The sequence below is a fragment of the Schistocerca piceifrons genome, chromosome 5, assembly GCF_021461385.2.
Source record: "Schistocerca piceifrons isolate TAMUIC-IGC-003096 chromosome 5, iqSchPice1.1, whole genome shotgun sequence".
NCBI classification, from domain to species: domain Eukaryota; kingdom Metazoa; phylum Arthropoda; class Insecta; order Orthoptera; family Acrididae; genus Schistocerca; species Schistocerca piceifrons.
In genome coordinates this window covers 164502798-164524235 of record NC_060142.1, presented here as the reverse complement: position 1 = coordinate 164524235, position 21438 = coordinate 164502798, and the positions used below count along the sequence as shown (strand labels likewise).

General features: G+C 39.0%; 1 protein-coding gene across 1 annotated transcript in view; it reads left to right on the top strand.

Moving 5' to 3' along the window:
- The window catches only part of LOC124798505 (sodium- and chloride-dependent glycine transporter 1-like), a 132698-nt gene that overhangs the window by 93242 nt on the left and 18018 nt on the right, over positions 1–21438 (top strand). The window contains exon 9 of the mRNA XM_047261944.1: positions 756–880. Within this exon, the coding sequence (XP_047117900.1) occupies positions 756–880 (125 nt within the window). The remainder of the gene's footprint in view (positions 1–755; positions 881–21438) is intronic.

Below are 21438 nucleotides of genomic sequence, written 5' to 3'. Positions count from 1 at the left end.
CGCTGCTGCAAACGGACGTTACACCACGACACAGACACAAATCTGAAAACAGCGAACAGTAATGTGAGCTCTCTCGGTTATTACTGTTGTCATTCAACGACTTACGAACTATAAATAGTTCAACAGCTCCTATGCTGAATAGTGGTAGCTACAACATAAAAATTATTTGAGCCTTGATTCTTGTTTTACAATGTTTTGTACATGTTCCAGTTGTCTCTAATAACACTGCAACGGCAAAGCGTGATACATACCGACATAAAACATTCAATTCCACATCGAAAACTATTCCACGTCACACACCATCTGCATTACATTCGATTAGAATCGGCGTGTTACTGCGAATGATTTTCGCATTCTTTGAAATACGCTTTACTTTTTCTGCTTCCCCCTTCTTCCAAAACGTTTGACGTGTTTTTGTTAACAACTGCACATTACTTAACTGTGGCTGTTTAACTGGAACTTGCTCAAATGAAATATTGTTTTTATGAGGACTGGGCCAGCTACAATGGCCAGCCGTATAGGTTCGGGTTTTCCAGAATCACTCCAAGAAAATTCCGAGCTGGAACCTAAAAGTAAGACATAACTTCCACCTCACCAATAATAAGTAATCTGATGTTAACATATTATGCAGTCACTTATATATTGTTGTTATTTTAGTTGATCAGTATACTTAACTGTTATTCATTTACTAGAGTGAAACGGTCCCTGACTGCATGGAATTAAAACACAAATATTTGATTGTCACTTGCATACAGGGATTCTGTCCTGGTACCGGTGATGAACTGTGGCACCAGTATCTTCGCGGGATTCGTTGTGTTTTCTGTTCTGGGCTTCATGTCCCATCAAACAGGAGTGCCAGTGTCCACTGTCGCCACAGGAGGTAAGTACAAACCTGAAAAAAAAAAAAAACAGATTTAATATTTTTAAATTTACAATACTTTGTGCACTATATAGACGAGCATGGAAGAGAGCGATCAAACTGCCAATTCAATCATTATTACAACCTATCGGTGTCACAAAAACGCTGCAACAAGGTTGCAGTATGTCACCATTCTTGTTCAGTTCATACATTGAAGTAGCTCTCTGAAGATGGAAGAACAGCTGTGGAGGAATGGGAATCATTGTCAATGATGTACAGGTGTTTTCTTTAAAGTTTTAGTGATGAACTATTCATTCTAGCACAAGATGAATATGGTCGTGTGTACATGTATATCAGGAATATGACAAATAAGGCCTAGAGATGAGTCTAACAAAACCCTAATATCTGGTAGTGAATCGTGGCAATACATTTGAAATATGAGTCAGTGACGGAGCAGTTATAAGACAGGTAGAAAAAATTAAATATCTATGAGCATATACTGACGAAAGTGGATTTATTCATAACACTGGGGGTTGAGTAAAAGATATGTAGACTAAATTACTTGAAGAAATACAGCAACCAGCCACTCTTATATAACTTTATTTATGCCATGATGCATTTCGGGTTTTCTCCCGTCTTTAGTTGCGATAAATGGTTAAAATGCCTTGTACCCTATATTATTTTAATTATTTTTACGTCGGACAGTTAGCGAATGCTGCACTGCAGAAGTATATCAGTATATTTATAAATGTGTGTGTTACCTATAAAACTCCAAAACAAGGAGTTAAAGGATGCAAAATAAGAGAGCTGCTGCAATCAGAATGTAGCAGACATAAACTTAATAATTCTGAAGATCAATGGCAGACTAAACCTGTTGGAGGCCCAGACCAACTACATGAGGTCTCTGGTCTGTTTGCAAATTCATATAATTGTATTTACAGTGCGTATATCATGAATAACATAGATGTAATGCCTGACAAAAAACATCAACTATGTATTTATAAAGTGTGTTTTGTACACTGTAGTAATTGAAATGTACACTGCCAGAAAAAATATTCAGGACCCTCAAGGAATGTGTTCAGTTGCACCAGAATATATATGTCCACACTGGAGGGTTTTAGTGTTAGTAATTCATTTTAACACTCATCGGCGATCAGATGGCGCGCAGTGGCCTGTCTGTATACCTTCTGTTTTGACTCCGCAAGGTAGTAACTATGCTGAGTTTAGAGGTAAACAGCGTTTGCAATATTCATTCTAGGGTAGAACCGGGTCCACCAACGAGTTAATTTGAATCATTTCAACTTGGCTGCATTACAGGCCTCCAGGAATGACATATCGATGAATTACTGCACATGCTGCGAACAATGTATCGGTGTTGTGATGCTGCTTTCAGCAGTGGTCAGTGGATCATTCCCACAACCACAAACTAGGTTCTGGACATTCGTGTAGTACAGACGCACATCAAGATCGACGCAGTGTTCCAGTAATTATGGGAACTGAACTCAGCCAGGACAAAATCTGGGCATATATTGCACCCTTTGTGTAATCAGGGGCCATTGGGAACCATCTGCTTTCAACAAGATTTAGATCACATTTGCCTCTGGTCAGGCTACTACTGACACCATGACACTGTCAACTGTAGCTACTCTGGTGTCGTAAAATAGTTAAGTGGAGAATGGAATAACATCAAAATGGGATAAATAAAAACAAAAACTAGACACTCTTTTAAAACAAAATAAAGTTTTCGCACATTAAAATAGAAAGCAAGCAAACCACACATTCTACAAACTTCTGGTCAAACTTACTGACATACAACTAACTAACCAAGAAATAAATTTTCTAGAAAAAGGCCCAAAATACAATGTAAACACAAACATCACACACAAGACAGTGGAGAATCTTATGACGCAAAGTGAGTTCATCATAAAACAACAAGAAAGAAACAATATCCCAAACTCCAATGCAGGTCTGACAAGAGAATTAGTCGCAGAAGAAATAAGATGCATAATAAAGGAAAACAAAAACAACATATTGACAGGAACAAAAACTGAAGAAGAAAAAACCTCCAGAAAAATAAAGTACAAACTTAAAAACAATGGAGCACTCATTATGAGACCAGACAAGGGCAGCATCATGATAATAATAAAACAGGATGAATACAACTAAAAGAACCTTAAAATTTCTGGAAGACAACAACATAACTAAGCTAACCAGTGAACCAACACAAAGATACTAGAAAAACAGACTGACACTCCTAAAATATACGTCACACATATTGATAAATCAGAAAGCAAAATGTCTGAAAAAAAGAACCCCCAAGCACCGACACTGAACAGCCTACTAAAGCTCCACAAGGACGGCATTCCGATATGCCCTGTTGTCAATATCAGAAGTGCATCCACATTCCACTTAGCCAGAGAAATGCACACATACTTACAGAAACATTACATACACACAAATAACAGAAGCATACACAACACTGAAGAGCTGATACAACAAATCAAAGTCATCAACACACCCACAACAGCCACACTCCCATCATTGGCATCACATCCATGTACACCAATATCCCCACCACAGAAACCATCATCATCATCGAACAACAATTAGAAGAACAAGCCGAACTTCCCAAACCTCACATAAGAGAAATAGCTAGCATTCTACAAGTAATCACAGAGCAAAACTATTTCTCATTTAACAATTAGTTCTACTCACAAGAAGAATGGCTTCCAATGGGGTCACCAGCCAGTGAACTCCTAGCCAACATTTTTCTCAATCACACTGAAAATAAAATCTTTGAAACAATAGTAAGACCCAAACAATACCGGATAATACATTGTTACCGTTATGTAGATGACATCATATGCCTTCTAGATGAAACACCATGTCGCATCCAACAATTCCACAGTGATATAAACAAAGTAAACTAAACTAAACTCCTCCCAAACAAGCCATGAAGGCCCAACAGTACTAACCAGGCACCGTGTCATCCTCAGCTCATAGGCATCATTGGATGCAGATATGGAGGGGCATGTGGTCAGCACACCAGTCTCCCAGCCATATGTTAGTTTCCGAGACCGAAGCCATTACTTCTGAATCAAGACGCTCCTCAGTTTGCCTCACAAGGGCCGAGTGCACCCTGCTTGCCAATAGCGCTCGGCAGACCCATCCAAGTGCCAGCCAAGCCCAACAGCGCTTAACTTCGGTGATCTGATGGGAACCAGTGTTACCACTGCGGCAAGGCCGTAGGTGATATAAACAAAGTACAACCAAAAATAAAATTAAACATAGAAACAGAACATGGCAAAAGGTAAAACTCCCTTGACTTCACAATATACAGACACAACAACCAGCACCACTTCTCTATATTCAGGAAAGTGACCACCACCAGCACAGCCATTCACAAAGATCCTAATCATCCGATTACACACAAAGTAGCTGGCTTCCAACATATGCTACACAGACTGAACAAAACCCCACTTACTGAAAACAACTACAAGAATGAATTACAGACGCTCAGACAAATAGCAGTAGAGAATGGATATGACACAAACACTATAGATAAACTGAGCCACAAAATTAAAAAGGACATCCAACACACTAAAACAAACGCCTCCTCATCAACTTGCAAACACACAGAACACACATATGAGCACACATGAACAAGAAACACCCACAGTGACAAACAAGTGATTCACTCTCACCTACAACAAGAAAGCAGTCAACAGAATAGGCAACATAGTCAAAAAACAAGTGGTAAAAATAGCCCACAGGACAGACAACTCAACACAGAGAAAGCTAAGGACAACCAACACAAGCACAGACAAACACAACGCACCTGGTATTTACCAACCAACATGTCAGGACTACAAATCAGTTTACATGGGGCAGACAAGCAGAAAATTTTAAGACCAGATACATAGAACACAGAAGAGCATTAAAAAGTAATAGTTGTCGTTCCACATTTGCTGCACACCTTATGGACAAGAAACATAGCCCAACAAACATCAATACTGATCTGAAAATTCTCAAATGCAGCAACAGCCTCCACCCCCCCCCCCCCCTCCACAAAAACCAATAATTGAAGAAAATTGTCAGATACAAAAAGCCATAGTCGAAGGAAAACAAGTGATAAATGAATACACAGCTCTCTGCAATGGAACTCTGTTCTCTGCCCTCAAAGAATTATTAGACAAGACCAACTTATAGAGCATCAGAAAAACCACACCATGTGGTAAGAAGGTATGAATTCATAATTTTATGTGCTTTTTTTCAAATATCTCTAATTACGATTTTAAAACTATTAGTTACATGTATACAAACAGTAAAGAACATTCTTTATCATTAACAGCCATAAAATAAAAGCCCGCAGAAGATGCTGCAACTGCAGTAAACATGTTTGGGTTAAAAAACAGAATTGTGTTTTGCTAAAGGCGGACCCTATCCAAAAACATATGTATTGTTAAAGCAAATATGGAAAAAAAAGCTTCGACCTCGAGATGATTATTTAAGCAGATTGTAAATCGTGATCTGGTGAGTTAGGGCCCAGCAAGTGGATAAAGAATGAAAAAGACCCACCATGATTTAACAACAAAATTCGGAGGATGCTGAGGAAGCAGAGGCTGTTGCGCTCTCGGATCAAAAGGGAATACCCAAATAACAACAAGCGGAGGTTAGTAGAGATTTGTGTGTCTGTGAAAAGATGTATTGGGGAAGCATGCAACAGCTACCACCGTCACACTTTATCGAAAGATCTGGTAGTGATCCCGAGAAAATTCTGATCTTACGTGAAATCGCTAAGCGGGTCTCAACTACCACTGTCACGCCTTAACAAAAGATCTGGCAAATATCCCGAGAAAATTCTGATCTTACGGAAAATCGCTCTGCGGGTCTAGGGGTTCCATTCAATCCCTTGTTGACCAGTTTAGTATGGCAATTCAACACAGCAAAACGAAAGCCAAAGTTTTAAATTTCACGTTCAATAAATCGTTCACACAGAAGAATCGTACGAACATTCTGTCATTTGACAATCGGACAGACTCCCTATGGACGACGTAGTAATAAGCATTCCAGCGGTAGAAAAACAACCGAAAGATATGAAAGCAAATAAATCACAAGGTCAGGATGGAATCCCATTTCGAATTTACGAAGATTATTCAACGGCATTGGCCCCTTACCTAGCTTGCATTTATCGTGAATCTCTTGCCCAGCACAAAGCCCAAGCGACTGGAAAAAAGCGCACGTGACTCCAGTATATAAGAAGGGTAAAAGAACGGAACCGCAAAATCACAGAGCTATATCCGTAACTTCTGTTTGTTGCAGAACTCTTGAACATATTCTCGGTTCGAATATAATAAACTTTCTTGAGACTGGGAAGCTTATGTCCACGAATCAGCATGGTTTTGCGAAGCATCGCTCGTGAGAAACTCAGCTTGCCCTTTTCTCACGCAATATACTGAGAACTATGGATGAAGGCCAACAAGCAGATTCCATATTTTTAGATTTCCGGAAAGCATTTGACACAGTGCCCCATTGCAGGCTGCTAACAAAAGGTACGAACATGTGGAGTGAGTTCACAGATATGTGAGTAGCTCGAAGACTTCTTAAATAATAGAACCTAGTATGTTGTCTTCGGTGGCGAGGGTTCATCAGAGACAAGGGTATCGTCAAGAATGTCCCAGGGAAGTGTGATAGAACAGCTGTTGTTCTCTATATACATAAATGATTTGGCGGCCAGGGTGGGCAGCAATCTGCAGTTGTTTGCTGATGATGCCGTGGTGTAGGGTAAGGTGTCGAAGTTGTGTGATTCTAAGGATATACCAGACGACTTGGACAAAATTTTCAGTTGGTGTGATGAAACGCAGCTAGACCCAGCTGTGGAAAAATGTAAGTTAATGCGGCTGAGTAGGAAGGTCAAACCTGTAATGTTCGGATACTAGTGTCCTGCTCGACACAGTCAAGTCGTTTAAATATCTGGGCGTAACGCTGCAAGGCGGTATGAGATTGAACTAGCATGTGAGAACTGTGGTAGCGAAGGCGAATGGTTGACTTTGGTGTACTGGGAGAATTTTAAGAAAGAGTGGTTCAGCTGTAAAGGAGACGCTGGAGCAACCTGTTCTTGAGTACAGCTCGAGCATTTGAGATCCATACCAGCTCGGATTAAATGAAGACGTCGAAACAATTCAGAGGCAGGCTATTAGACATGTTACTCATAGGTTTGATAACATGTAAATGTTATGGAGATGCTTTGGAAACTAAAATGGGAATCCCTGGAGGAAAGGCGACGTTCTTTTCGAGAAACACTATTGAGAAAATTTAGAAAACTGGCATTTGAATCTAACTGTCAAACGATTCTACTGCCACCAACATACATTGTACATAGGGACCAGGAAGATAAGATACGAGAAATTAGGGCTGATGCAGGGGCATATAGACAGTCGTTTTTCCCTTGCTCTAATTGCGAATGGAACAGAAAATTAAAAGACTATTAGTACCTTCCGCCACGCACCATATGGTGGCTTGGTGAGTTTCTATGTAGATGTACATGTACGTGCAGAAGATACAGTCATCAGGTGCTAAGCCTGTATGGAAAAATCAGTCTAGTAGCCAAAACATGGACGCAATTTGCGACGTGCACAGTACTCAGTAGTGTTAGACAGATCTGAATAGACCACAAATGCCACATTCCATCATTTTTGTAGGCATACACCGAGTATTGGTCATATACAAGAACAACATTGAACATGCTCTGGTTGTGGCAAGGACCACATCCTTAATGTTTGCGGGTAATGTCACATTACACAACTATGACATGATGTCACAAACAGTGACTGAACCAAAACTGCATTTCCACTTACCTACTTGACGGCACTGCACACCAAGCCCTCACAAAACACAGTTCACAATACCCTCCCAGGATTGACACAACCAGACGTGTCACAGTACCTTGCCACTGGTAGTGCCACCTGCAAACCTGATTTCCAACCAGACACACCCTTCTTAGAGTTCACAAGAATACCTATGAGAGTCTCTCCATAGAGAGTGATGAACGAAATTATACCAGCTACGGCTTTTGTATCAGAATGACACAAATCTCTTCCTTCCACAGGCACTGAAACACATTGCCGAAAGCAAAAGTCACCCTAACGCTATAAGAAATGCCGCAAGACACCAGAATCGGCCAGTGAGCCACCTTCACAGGTCAATGTGACACACAAATATGAGTGCATACACAAATGAATCATTTTCCGCAGCCAAAGTGAGACATTCTGCACCAGACTGTGAGTTATACACCAGAAACTGAGAGCAAGAATCACGCCCAGAATCCATGGATATTAGCACGCCCGACATCGCTGAAGCAGTTGAGCGAACTCCGCTAGCACTACTACCTCTCACAAATGTTGAAACTGGTGGAAAGTTTTCATGGGCAGATGATGGGGATTTGACGCCTCCACCCAACGCAGAAATGAGGTCTGTTCCCCCACCAGACCAACACGAAATTGGAGGGTCTTCCCACAACGACCCCTGCGAGTGCTACAGCCATCCACAATCCTCCATGGCAACCTTCGGCAGCTATAAGCGTACTGGCACCATGGATCCCCCACCAGGCATACCGAACAATTACTATAAACACCAATAAACCCAGAATCCATGGATATTAGCACGCCCGACATCGCTGAAGCAGTTGAGCGAACTCCGCTAGCACTACTACCTCTCACAAATGTTGAAACTGGTGGAAAGTTTTCATGGGCAGATGATGGGGATTTGACGCCTCCACCCAACGCAGAAATGAGGTCTGTTCCCCCACCAGACCAACACGAAATTGGAGGGTCTTCCCACAACGACCCCTGCGAGTGCTACAGCCATCCACAATCCTCCATGGCAACCTTCGGCAGCTATAAGCGTACTGGCACCATGGATCCCCCACCAGGCACACCGAACAATTACTATAAACACCAATAATATCGGCCCCCACACTAAACTTCAATTATATCACGCCACACTACAAGAAGCAGACATTGACATCATCCTGCTACAAGAGCTGAGAACAGTGACTTGGTCTGGGTCCTATAGATATGGTACGTATGTCACACCAACGTATATATAACAGAACAGTGTGGCAATCCTCCTCCAAGAAGAGATTACAATTCCCAATGTTGCCAGGATAAACAGAGTGATTGGTCACAGTCTACGCTGAATATATCTTGCATACATGAAACTTCACTTCCTGGTCTACTGCCTTCATCTCATCAACACTTGGAGTGTGGTACAGGGTGATATCTCAGGGCATATACACATCATGAGACACTCCACCAGCCAACTCGATAGAATGTAGTCACTGATGCTTTGACATCCAATCTTCTAGACATGGAACATTGGCCAGCTGGCTTTTTGGATCATGAAATCTACACCTGTACCATCAACCTTCGTAGACACTCAATATGGCGCAGCACAGGATTCTGGAAACTCAATACCACACTATTATGAGACCCCAAATGTCAACAACATGTCATAGAAACATGGCGCACTTGTGTTAAATGTATCATGGGGTATGGGACCAGACTGCTGAGGTGGATACTGTGCACCCAACCGACCATCCACCACACCTTGACACAATATGGTAAAGCCAAAGACAGGTGGAACAACCACTGTAACAGATTTTTACTACAGCACTCTACACAGTCTCCTGAATCTTTCCCCACCCCCAGATCATCAAAATGAAGCCCAACACGTCAAAGCTAACATTTTAACCTTGCCCAAGTTCCATCTGGAGGTAGATGCTATACGAGCACACAACCAACACAGGATTAGCAGCAAAGAACTTTCTATGCATCATACCATTCAAAATTTTGGCAATGTCAACAGATCTTAATGTCAGCCTCAGATCTACCTGATTGACAACGGTTGATATCGCGAGCTCCCAACGCTGATGCCTTCACAGAACTTGACACTTGGTGCAGAAGTTATTGCCTAGGTGTTCCAGGAGATCCATGATACACTAGATACCATAGTAGCAACTGTCCTCACTGCAGAAGTGACCATCGATGATGTCCTTACAACTGTGGCCAAGGGATCACTGAATTAGCCGCACATCCCCAATGGTTTTACTGCTAGAGTTTTACAGAACCTTCCAAGACCTGATGTTATTGAGATGGAGAGACAAGTACTGGGATCTTTTGTCTGGTGTGGTGCTCCCGCCACCAAAGTTCATGGAAGGCCTTCTTATGCCAGTCCTGAAAGCCACACGAGGAACACGGATTGACAGTAATTAGCCGATCAAGTTATAAAATTCCAATTTCGAGATTTTCACGTGCCTTCTAGCTGAGTGACTTAAACATATGTTACAGCTAGTTCTCCCCCATGTACAAATGCCTCCTTAGGCGCCGATAATAACATCCAGCCTGCCCTCTGTGAATACGAGATGTGTTCACCACGGCAATACACTCCTGACTGCCAGGCTTTTTAATCTCCATCAACTGTTTGACTGCATCAATCATGAATTACTTAATGCAGTCATAGACTGGATGGCGATTCCTCTGATGTTCACACAAGCGATCATGTGCATCCTTCGAAGGGCAACGTCCAGGATTCTATTAACACAAGACTCAATATGTATCACACGCTCAGTACAACAGAGTTGTCCACTGTTGACCATGCTTTACGCATTCACAGTGCAACCACTCATCTGAGGAATATCATGATGCTTGACAGGTATTCCACTCTGGGACCACGTTTTCTGCTGCTACGTGAAGTACTCGCCCCTTGTCGTATGTTCTGTGGCCGAGATATAAGCCACAATGCTGTGGATTACCCGTTATAACGTGGGGCAGGAAGCACTGTAAACGTCACAAAATCATGCGCTATGGAGATCAGCTGGGGCCTTCCCACCCACTTTCCAATGATAGAACGGACATTGTTCTAATGATGAGACGCCAGGGACCATGGCACTACAATTCTTCCTAGTTTCCTTAACTTTCTCCTTCCTTTTTTCTCTTGATCTTCTACACATTTTCTCTTACACATGATTTATTCATGGACGGTTTTGCATCTGGAACATTGTTTGTTTCTCTTTTTCATGTACACTGTTACTGCAGTCATTTGCTAACGATGCAAAAAAACTTTATTATCCCCTATATAAGCCAAAGTCATTTGGAAAATAGTTGGTAGAGCACTTGCTTGTAAAATTCATAGGTCCCAAGTTCGAGTCTTGGTATGCCACACAGTTTTAATCTGCCAAGAAGTTTCTTGTTCACAACTGTTTCATGTTTTCTTTTATGATTTTAATTGAATTGTAATGAGTACTCCAGCGAGTATCAGGCATTGTTTCAAACTATATCCTTTTTTACTAGAAGTAATTGTTGTCTATGTGTAGAAGACTACAAAGAATAACTGTAACTTCTATACAGTTCCAAAACAGAAGACGCTTAAGGGAACACATGAAAATGTGTGAACTCCACAAAGATTTAAGGAATAATTAGCACAGGGATTGAATGGAGCTTTTAGACTGATTTCTTGAATTTTTCGTTGTACTCCTCCATGTACACTTGACACTGACACAACACTGTCGTAACCTTGAGCCCAATACAACAAAATATACAGCCCATCTTTTTCCCGCTACTGTTGAATATTTTTTTATGTATCCTCTGCAGTCTTTCCCGTCATTTATTTTGCACATATTTTGCGTGCATATGAGAGTCTCAAAACTCCAAACTGTCTCTTATTTACTGTACATATTTTGGCCTTGTTAGGGATCTGATTAATAACTGTCGCATCCTGAGGAGCCTGAGGTGGGCTGCCCACTTAGCCCATAACTGCAGAACATATGAGGGCAACACACAAAGTAAAGAACGTTTCTTTCTTCAAAAATTATTATTTGATAAAATTAAACTAAACTGTATTTTATATACTATTTGATACCCAAGTAGTCAACGTTCAAATTTAGTTACTTGTACGATTTTGCCAGCTTTTCTATGCCTTCTGCATACTCATTTGCCAACAAGTTGTTGAACCACTGATTAACAAATTCTTTACATTCGTTATCACTTCCGAAGACTGCAAGAGCTGACAAATGCGAGAATTATCGCATAATCAGCTTAACAGCTCATGCATCCAAGTTGCTGACAAGACTAATATACAGAAGAATGGAAAAGAAAATTGAGGATGTGCTGGATGACGATCAGTTTGGCTTTAGAAAAAGAGGCACTCGAGCTGCAATACTGACGTTGCGGTTGATAATGGAAACAAGACTAAAAAAAATCGAGACACTTTCATAGGATTTGCCGACCTGGTAAAAGCGTTCGACAATGTAAAATGGTGCAAGATATTCCAAATTCTGAGGAAAATGCGGGGAAGCTATAGGGAGAGAGCCATGAGAGCATAATAAGGGTGGAAGACCAAGAACGAAGTTCTCGGATTAAAAAGGATGTAAGACAGGGATGTAGTCTTTCCCCCCTTCTGTTCAATCTGTACATCGAAGAAGTAATGATAGAAATAAACGAAAGGTTCAGGAGTGGAATTAAAATTCGTGGTGAAAGGATGCGATTCGCTGAAAACTGACTGAAAGTGAAGAAGAGTTACATATGCTGAATGGATTTAACAGTGTCATGAATACAGAATATGGACTGAGAGTAAATCAAAGACAGATGTAAGTTATGAGAAGTAGCAGAAATGAGAACAGTGAGAAACTTTAACATTTGCATTGATGGTAACAAAGTAGATGAAGTTAAGGAATTCTGCTACCTAGGCAGCAAAATAATCAATGATGGATGGAGCAAGGAGGACGTCAAATGCAGACTATCACTGGCAAAAATGGCGCTCCTGTCCAAGAGAAGTCTACTAGTATCAAACACAGCCCTTAATTTGAGGAAGAAATTTCTAATAATGTACGTAATATACGTCTGGGGCACAGCATTGTGTGGTAGTGAAACATGGACTGTGGGAAAACCAGAAAAAGAAGAGAATCAAAGCATTTGAGGTGTGGTGCTACAGGGGAATGTTGAAAATTAGGTGGAATGATAAGGTAATGAATGAGGAAGTTCTGCACAGAATGGGAAAGGAATATTTGAAAAACACTGACAAGGGGGAGGGACAGGATAACAGAGCATCTGTTAAGACCTCAGGGAATGACTTCCATGGCACTACAGGGAGCTGTGGGCGGCAAAAACTGTAGAGGAAAACAGAGATTGGAATACATCCAGCAAATAATTGAGGACATAGGTTGCACACGAGAGGAATTCATGGTTGGTCACATCAACCCAGTCAGAAGACTGATGACAAAAAAAAGTATCACTTCTGTAGTGTTGTCAATTTCCCACTGAAACCGCTGAAGCAAGTCCTGTGTCACTCCTGCTGCATGATGATTGATATGTTTGGTCATCCATATAACAATACCAATTGTATGGATGTTGTCAATTGTCTTATGAACTAAAACATACATGGATTCTTACAATGTTTATAATTCAATTCTTATAATTTTTACACATCAATTCTTACAATTTTTATAATTATGCCAAATGCTGTCACTTTATATAGGTCTATGTGGTATTTTTGTCTACTATTATTCTAAATACTATTTACCTTGTAACAACTTTTGCTTAGTTGTTTTTAGCGTTTGGCTAGAGATATGAAGTTCAATTACAACTATTATTTCCTCTAGCAATCTGTTGTACAGTTTAAAGGCCATTATATAGCGCACTGTTCTGTGTTTTGGACTTGTTTTTCCTGTTTAGATATAAGTAGTGGCTGGATGTAGTTTCGTGGTCATATGTTGAGCTATTTGTAGCATACAGATGAATATTTTTCCTTACATGCATTACAGTCTGGAAAATGTATCCACATGGGACAGTCAGAATTTCTAGTTTTTTGAATAAATCTGTGCAATGTGCCCAATTGCTGTTATTTGTTGTTATTCATACAGCTCTTTTATGTCCTTGAAGACAGACTGAATATTCCCATCACTTATTCCCCAAAACATGATTCCATATATGAGGATTGAGTTTATGTATCCAAAATTTTGGGGCATGAAATATCACACGCAGGTGCAAGTATTCATAGGGAACAACATGCTGTGGATAATCTCTTTGTTAAAGCTTTTACGTGTTCTGTCCATTTTAACTGACAATCTACCTTCAACTTCAAAAATCTGATATCCATTACATATTCTATTACATTCTTTATGCTCATCATCCTGAATTGCATACAATTAGTTTTCTTTACATTTAAAGTTACTTTATTTTTCAGTGACCACTTGTGAATATCTCTGAGGACTGCATTAGCCTTTTCTGTCAACATTGTTGGAGTTTTGGCTGTGATCAGTATGTTGCTGTAAACAGCAAATAGTATTTGCCCCCCCCCCAATCTGATACTCTGCATAAAAGCATTAATATAAATAAGGAAAAGGATTGGACCTAATATACTACTCTGTGGGACGCATATATTAATACTGTTTGGATGTGATAAGTGTTTTACTAGAAATCTTTCTGAAGTATATGAAATCTCAACACCCTGCAGCTGCTTTCCTAGGTAGGACTTAAACCACACCTCTTATTCCTAGTAACTCCAATTTATGTAATAAAATTATGTGGTCCACTGTATCAAAAGCCTTTGATAAGTCCAATAAAATTCCATTCACATGGGTCACCTTCGATCAGTGCCTCAAGAATGACGTTTGTATGCTGTGCAATAGCCGATTCTGCACCTCTAAATTGAATTGAATTGAATTGAATGAAATTTTATTGTCGTTTAGCTATTACAGCAATTGACGAAGTCAAGTTACATAAATACAAGTTATACAGCAAATATACATGGGTTAAAGATCAATATGTCACTATTGGTTTTCCATATAATACAATATTTAAAATCAAATAATATGAAAAGCACTGCATCATAAATTACTCAGTTAAAGAAATTATACCGAACTCTCCAAACCGGTACCACTATGATATTTTACAGTCATAAAATTCCTGGAGTGAGTAGCAAGGATTTGCAGCTAACCAACTGAATAATTTGTCTTTAAATAAATCAAATGGAGCTTCTATCCATTCTAGTGGCAGTTTGTTAAACATCTTCATACCCACCACTTCGTAACTGTTCAGTGACTTGGATAATCTGTAGTAAGGTATGTCATGATGGCTACTATTTCTGGTTCCATGAGAGTGTACATCTCTTCTACGCTGGTATTCTGATAAATTGCTCATTATATGCAGTAGGGCAGTGTAAATATACATGTTTATAACAGTTAATATTTTTAAATTGATAAACAGTGGTTTGCAGTGGGCCAGTTTATCACTATTTGTTATAATTCGAATTACTTTCTTATGAAGTACCAGAATGTCCTGAAGGTGTGAGCAATTGTCCCATATTAAAAGCCCATAAGATATAATGCTTTGAAAAAACGCAAAGTAGGTCTTATCTTACATAGGCCGCAGGTACATGGTTTTTTAAATTCCTAAACAAATACACCACTCTAGACAGTCTTGTACTAATGTATTTAATATGTGGCTCCCAACTCAATTTACTATCTATAGCAATACCTAAGAACTTAACACTATTCATGAAGTCAGCTACTGGCAGATCTCTTAAACTAAATACAATCTTTTGAGTTTTACTCTCATTAAGCAGGAACCCATTAGCTCAAAACCAGACTGATGCTTGTGATATTACGTCATTTGCCACAGTTTGGAACATATCCATGTCTGAGCTGACATTGAAAAAAGTGGTATCATCCATATAGAGAATGGAGTGAGTATTTATGTAACATGGTAGATCGTTTGTCATTAGGGTAAATAGCAGAGGTCCTAATACTGAGCCTTGTGGCACATCGCACTTCAGCTAGCTATGATCTCTGTTTGCCAATACAAACAATTTGTTTACAGTTGTTGAGAAAAGATTCGAAAATGTCGTCAACTTCATTGTTTGTGATTCCGTAATACATTAGTTTGTTGAGGAGTGAAATATGCTCCACACAGTCGAAAGCTTTGCTAAGATCACAAAAGGTAGCCTGAGCAAAAATTTTTCCTTCATAAGCATTAAGCACTTTTTAATCAGGGTATCAATGGCATGGACTGTGGATTTGCCCTTCCTACAGCCAAATTGTATCGCAGTAATAATGTTATTACATATCAGATAATCACACAACTGGGAGTTGATGATGGATTCCAAAACTTTAGATAAAATAGGTGTCAGAGATATTGGGCAATAGCTAGATGGGCAGTTTTTGTCTCCTTTCTTGTAAATGGGCACTACCCTGGATAATTTTAATACATCTGGGAATAATCCTTCAATTAGACATTTGTTTATATATTTGGTAAGAGTATATACCATGCGCCCAATTATATTTTTAACATATTGCAAGAAATACCATATATATCTTTACTATCAGAGGACCTAAAATTATTTACAATAGTTAAAACAACATCTGGTGTGACCTCTGTTAAAAGGAATTTATCTTTCAGGGTGTAGTCTACATTATGATATTTAATGAGATCAGCTACAGTTTCTTGCGGACTCCCAATGCTTTCTCTAATTTGGTTAACAGATTTTGCACAGTAGTTATTAATTTCATTTGCTGAAATTTCTACCTCAGCTTTCTGCTTGCTTTTGGCCACTGAATTTATTATAGTCCATGCTTTTTTGCATTTATTTTTTGATGACTCAATGCTGAAATCAAAGGCAGCCACATCTGAAGACAGTAACTATCTATTGACATTTGTAAGTATGTTGTTGAGACAAACGAACTATCTAGTGGGTTTGCAGTTCGTAAAAATGAAGTTGAATTGTCGTAACAGGTTTTTAAATTCTTTTATGGTGTGCATATCTTCGTTTACATCAAATGATTGATATCACCATCAATCACTATACTACATTTCTTCCACTGAGGACTATGAAAGAAATTTAGTAAAGTCTCAACTTTTTCTAAAAATATTAGTGGACTTCCATCTGGTGATCTATAATGAGATACAATAGCAATTTTTAAATGATCCAGATATACACCTATGGCTTCAAAATTTATCTCACTGCACTGGAAGCCTAGATCTAGTTCATTACTACAATTTATTAATTCTTTCTTAATGTAAATTGAAACACCCCCATGAATATGCTGCTCTCTGCTAAAGCTGTTTGCTAAGTGGAAACCATCTAGTACATGAAAAGATATTTCACTTCCTTTACACCAGTGCTCACTTAAGCATAATGCATCAAATAAGTTCTCATTTGCAAATTCGTTTAAAATTACATGTTTTCCACTTATAGTTTCAATATTGAGATAACCTATCTTGAGAGACAAAGTTGGTGAGTAATTTTTTTTTTATGAGGGCAATCATCATTACTGATATATTTCTCTCTTGTGTTACCAACATTCATTATATTATTCTTATCTTTAATCTGGTCGTCCAGTGTGAATCTGGGCAAACCTGTTAGTTTCGGCCCTCTTTTGTGTCTGAAACCATGTTGTTCTTTGCAAAGAAAGTTAAACTTATTTAGATACAACATTAACCTACTCTTCATTACTTTTTCAATAATTTTTGGAAATGGTGGACATTTTCAGCATCACCCTTCTTAAGTATGGGTATTAACTTCGCTTGTTTTAGGTGTTCGGGAAAACAGCCAGATTTGAATGATTCATTGATTATTTTTGTTAATGGAGCTTTAATGGAATTTGCACATTCTTTAAGAGGATAAGCTGGGATTTCATCTAGAACAGTTGATTTTTTAGTTTTTATTGATGTATAACTTCTGCGACCTCTTTCTGAGTTGCCGGATAGAGTGCCATTGAGTTTGGTGGATGGTTCTGGTGGGTAAAACATATGTGTCCAGAAAGTTCTGTTGTAATTTCTTAGCAATGCTGTTGAAGTACACATTTACAAAGTTTGCTATTCTTTTGGGTGGATCATTTGTCTATTTTTGTTCTTAATTTGTGAATTCAAAAGTTTTTGCCCTGTGTCTGCTGTTTCCTGTTTGATAATATTCCAGGCTGCTTTGCCTTTGATTTCTGCCTGCAATAGTATTGAATGGTTTGTGAGTTTTTAGCAGCTAGTAGTACTTTCTGTAGATTCTCTTCCAGTTTTTATACAATTGCAAAAAGATTGGGTCAGTTTATTTATTTCTGATTGAAGCGAGATGCCTCAGAGTTTCAGGGGATTTTTTGATCCTTCTGGTTATCCGTATATTTTTTTCTGAAGTTGCAATGGTATGCAAAGTTTTGGGAAGTGCTTCCTCAAATTTTAGTTTAAAAATTTACATGAAACTGTTAAACATGTTGTTCACATTCATTTCTGCATAGACTTCCTCCTGCCCTTGATTTTTTATCTGGGACGAAAATTCATGCAAGTTTGACTTTGAGAAGAGCCATTTGTATACTTTTAATTTAGGTGTTTTTCTACACAAAAATTTACTTTTAATATCTGACAAGCCTATATCTTGAACATGCATATAGCATTTTTTTCCAGTCTATATCTGTTGCTACATGGTCTGTCAATGTAGAAGATTCTTTGGTTACTCTAGTGGGACAGCTTACAAGTGAAGTCATGCCAAAACAGTACAAAACATTTAAATAGGCATGGCTGACTTCATTGTATTGATATTGGAGTCCCTACAGACGATTATGCTTGTTTTTGAGCAAGATACCTTAGCCAGTGTCTGATTTAGTTTTAAGAAAAAAATATCCTCCTCACCGCTCAGTGATCGGTACACACAAATTAACATTAATTTTTTAATATGTTGTGTTCTGTTACTTTAATAGCTGAGAGTTCAAAATGTTTATCAACACTTCCCAATAAACTCATTTCTGTCTTTAAATGAAATATCTCTCTTCACATAAATACATGAACCGCCGCCTTTCATAGAGAGTCTACTGTAGAAACAAGCAAGTTTATATGAGGTTAAGGCTAAATATGAGATTTCATTCCCGTTGCACCAGTGTTCCGTAGGGCACACAACTGACCTCCCTAGTGTTTGTAAATTTACTTCTAGTTGCTGAACTTCGTTTTTTATGGGTTGTATATACTGGTGAAGTACTGTTAAACATTTAGTTGTACTTATCGTGATGGCATCCTCCTCTTCGTGTTTGATGTTAAAAAATATTTCAGATGGTGTGGAGGCACTGTTTTCTGCCTGATTGCGATACTGTGCATTTCACTTGCTGTTGTTTTCTTTTCTTCCATTGGAGTTGCTCCTGACTCATCTATTGCTGTTGTTGTTGGTTGTGTAGATGTACATGTTGTGAGCATTTCCTTTGCCTCTATAGACATTGGTTCTAAGTCTCTTATTGCTGCTGTTGCTGGTATTGTTACAAATGCTTTCCTGTTTAAGCCTACTTCTATATCTGATCCTTCTCTATGTTCTAGCACTGCTACAGCTGGATTCATTAGGCAGGCAGGGCTTTACATGTCACTGACAGCCTTGCGTGTTCACAATACTTTGCAGATCTCTTTTGCTGTTGGTATTGCAATTGTCATATTTATCACTTGTAGAAAAAACCCTTTTCAGGGACATTTTGACCCTCTGGCACATTAATGATTTGCTCCACTTATTTGGGTGCATTCCATGTCTCGTAAAATGCTTTCTTTCCAGGTCATTTAGGGTGAGAAAAACAGCATTTCAAGTGGATTGACAAATCTTTTTGTAAGCCCTGTTCGCTTTGTGGATTTCTTTGTTTACACAAGGCGATTCAATAAGGTCATGCCTGTATGGTACTGGTTTGCATAGCACAATTATTTTCTGATCGTCAAAGGCACAAACTCTCTCTCTCTCTCTTAAAACTCTTGTTGCTACTTTCAGTTCATTTGTATATACATCATTTGCGCCGCCTACTATCACGAGACACTGGTTTTGCGACACACAATTACTGTTTTTATAGTCATTCAGTATTTCCTGCAATCCTGCTCCAGGTTTCACCACACTTGTCACATTGATATCTTGCTGGTAACGAAGGATTTCTGCTATTCCTCTGCCGTGGCTGTCAGAAAGCAACACTATACTAACACTTTTTGGTAACGCTTTGTTTACGCTGTTGCACTGCTTGTTTACCTTCATTTCGTGACAGCTGGTTTCTGAAAGTGTATTTTGACGTAATGAATGCATTGTGCGTTTCTTTACTGCCACTAGAAATCAAAATGATTTATCTGAATTGCCAACTTCTTTCGTTTCAGGATCACTGTTTTGGGTAGATACTGAAAAAAATTTCTTAAGGGTAACAGGAATCTGTCTGAATTAAGTTTGGGTTTTGCACATTCCTTTGGTTCGTTATAGGTTTTCAAGTTCTGTTTTTGATGGTGCAGATAGGTATTTCACTGTATTTTCCACCAGCTTAGCGTGTTCTTTTGCGTCTTTCAGGTCTTTCTGCAATGCTTCTAGCACTTTAAGTCCTCGGTTAGAACGGCACATTTCAGTTGCATTCATACGGCCGTTAAACATTGTTCCACGCGCATACGATATGTTTTCTTGATTCACTTTCGAAAAACAGTGTGTATGGTACCACTTATGCATCAGTAAGCACATTCTAACACCACTTTGTACGATTTTACTGCATAATATGCAATTTACGGACGCTAAATACTCGCGATTTACGGAACAATTTTCTATTACGTCTACACACGTCGCTATCTTGCTGAAGATGTGAAAGTGCATTATCGTGAAGGACGACGACTCGACGGTTGGCAATCTGCGCTCGTTTTTGGTGCAGCGGAGTCACTGAAGCGTCTGACAGTGGGAGCGGCATTTATGGTCTCACCTCTAGGCATGTAGTCGATGCACAGGACAGCACGATCCAAAAACACCGTAGCCATAATCTTTCTGGTGCTAAAAATTTCTTTTGGTTTTTTTTCCAGTTTCATTGGAGATTGAGAATGAAGGCATTCTATTCATTTGCTTTTTGTTTCTGGTTGGGAATGAGATATCCAACCTGCCATTCGTTTGGTTTTATACACACACACACACACACACACGCACACACACATTGTGGGCAAGAATTTGGGGGCTACATCCCATGGAGAGTGATGGATGTTATTCTTTTTCTTTTGTATCTTCACACAGATAACGATTAAGAAAATGTTATGTTTGTGAGCGGTGGCAATGAAATGCAAGGCAAATTTTACTGTAAAATGTAAATTAATAGGGACAACTGTTATGGCAATGAAGTTTGTAAAAACACGAGACAAATCATGACGTGCATGATGTTATATAAAAAGTGGCTGGCTGCTGAATTTCTGCAAAAGGAAATTGAGCAAAAGGAATATGTAGGAATGTTTTTTTAACGACTGGATAAAATACGACTTGATCTTGAATACCTCCGCCTTACTAGCAGCATTCTGCCTCATGCCGAAAGCTACAGACTATAGCAATATGACGGATTTGTCAAAACGTTCTTTATATTAATTTGTTGCACAAATTAACTTTCTGTGATACAAGCCCGGAACGAATAATTTTCCGGACCAATACACAATTATCAAGATAACAGATTACCGGTTCTGCAAAGTAATAAAAAGATTTTTTTTTGCAACTTTTAATGAAAGCAATCAAAAGATGCAAATAGTTAATTTGTTCTGATGCAAAAATAAGATATCACGATTTTCACACTTTCTGAG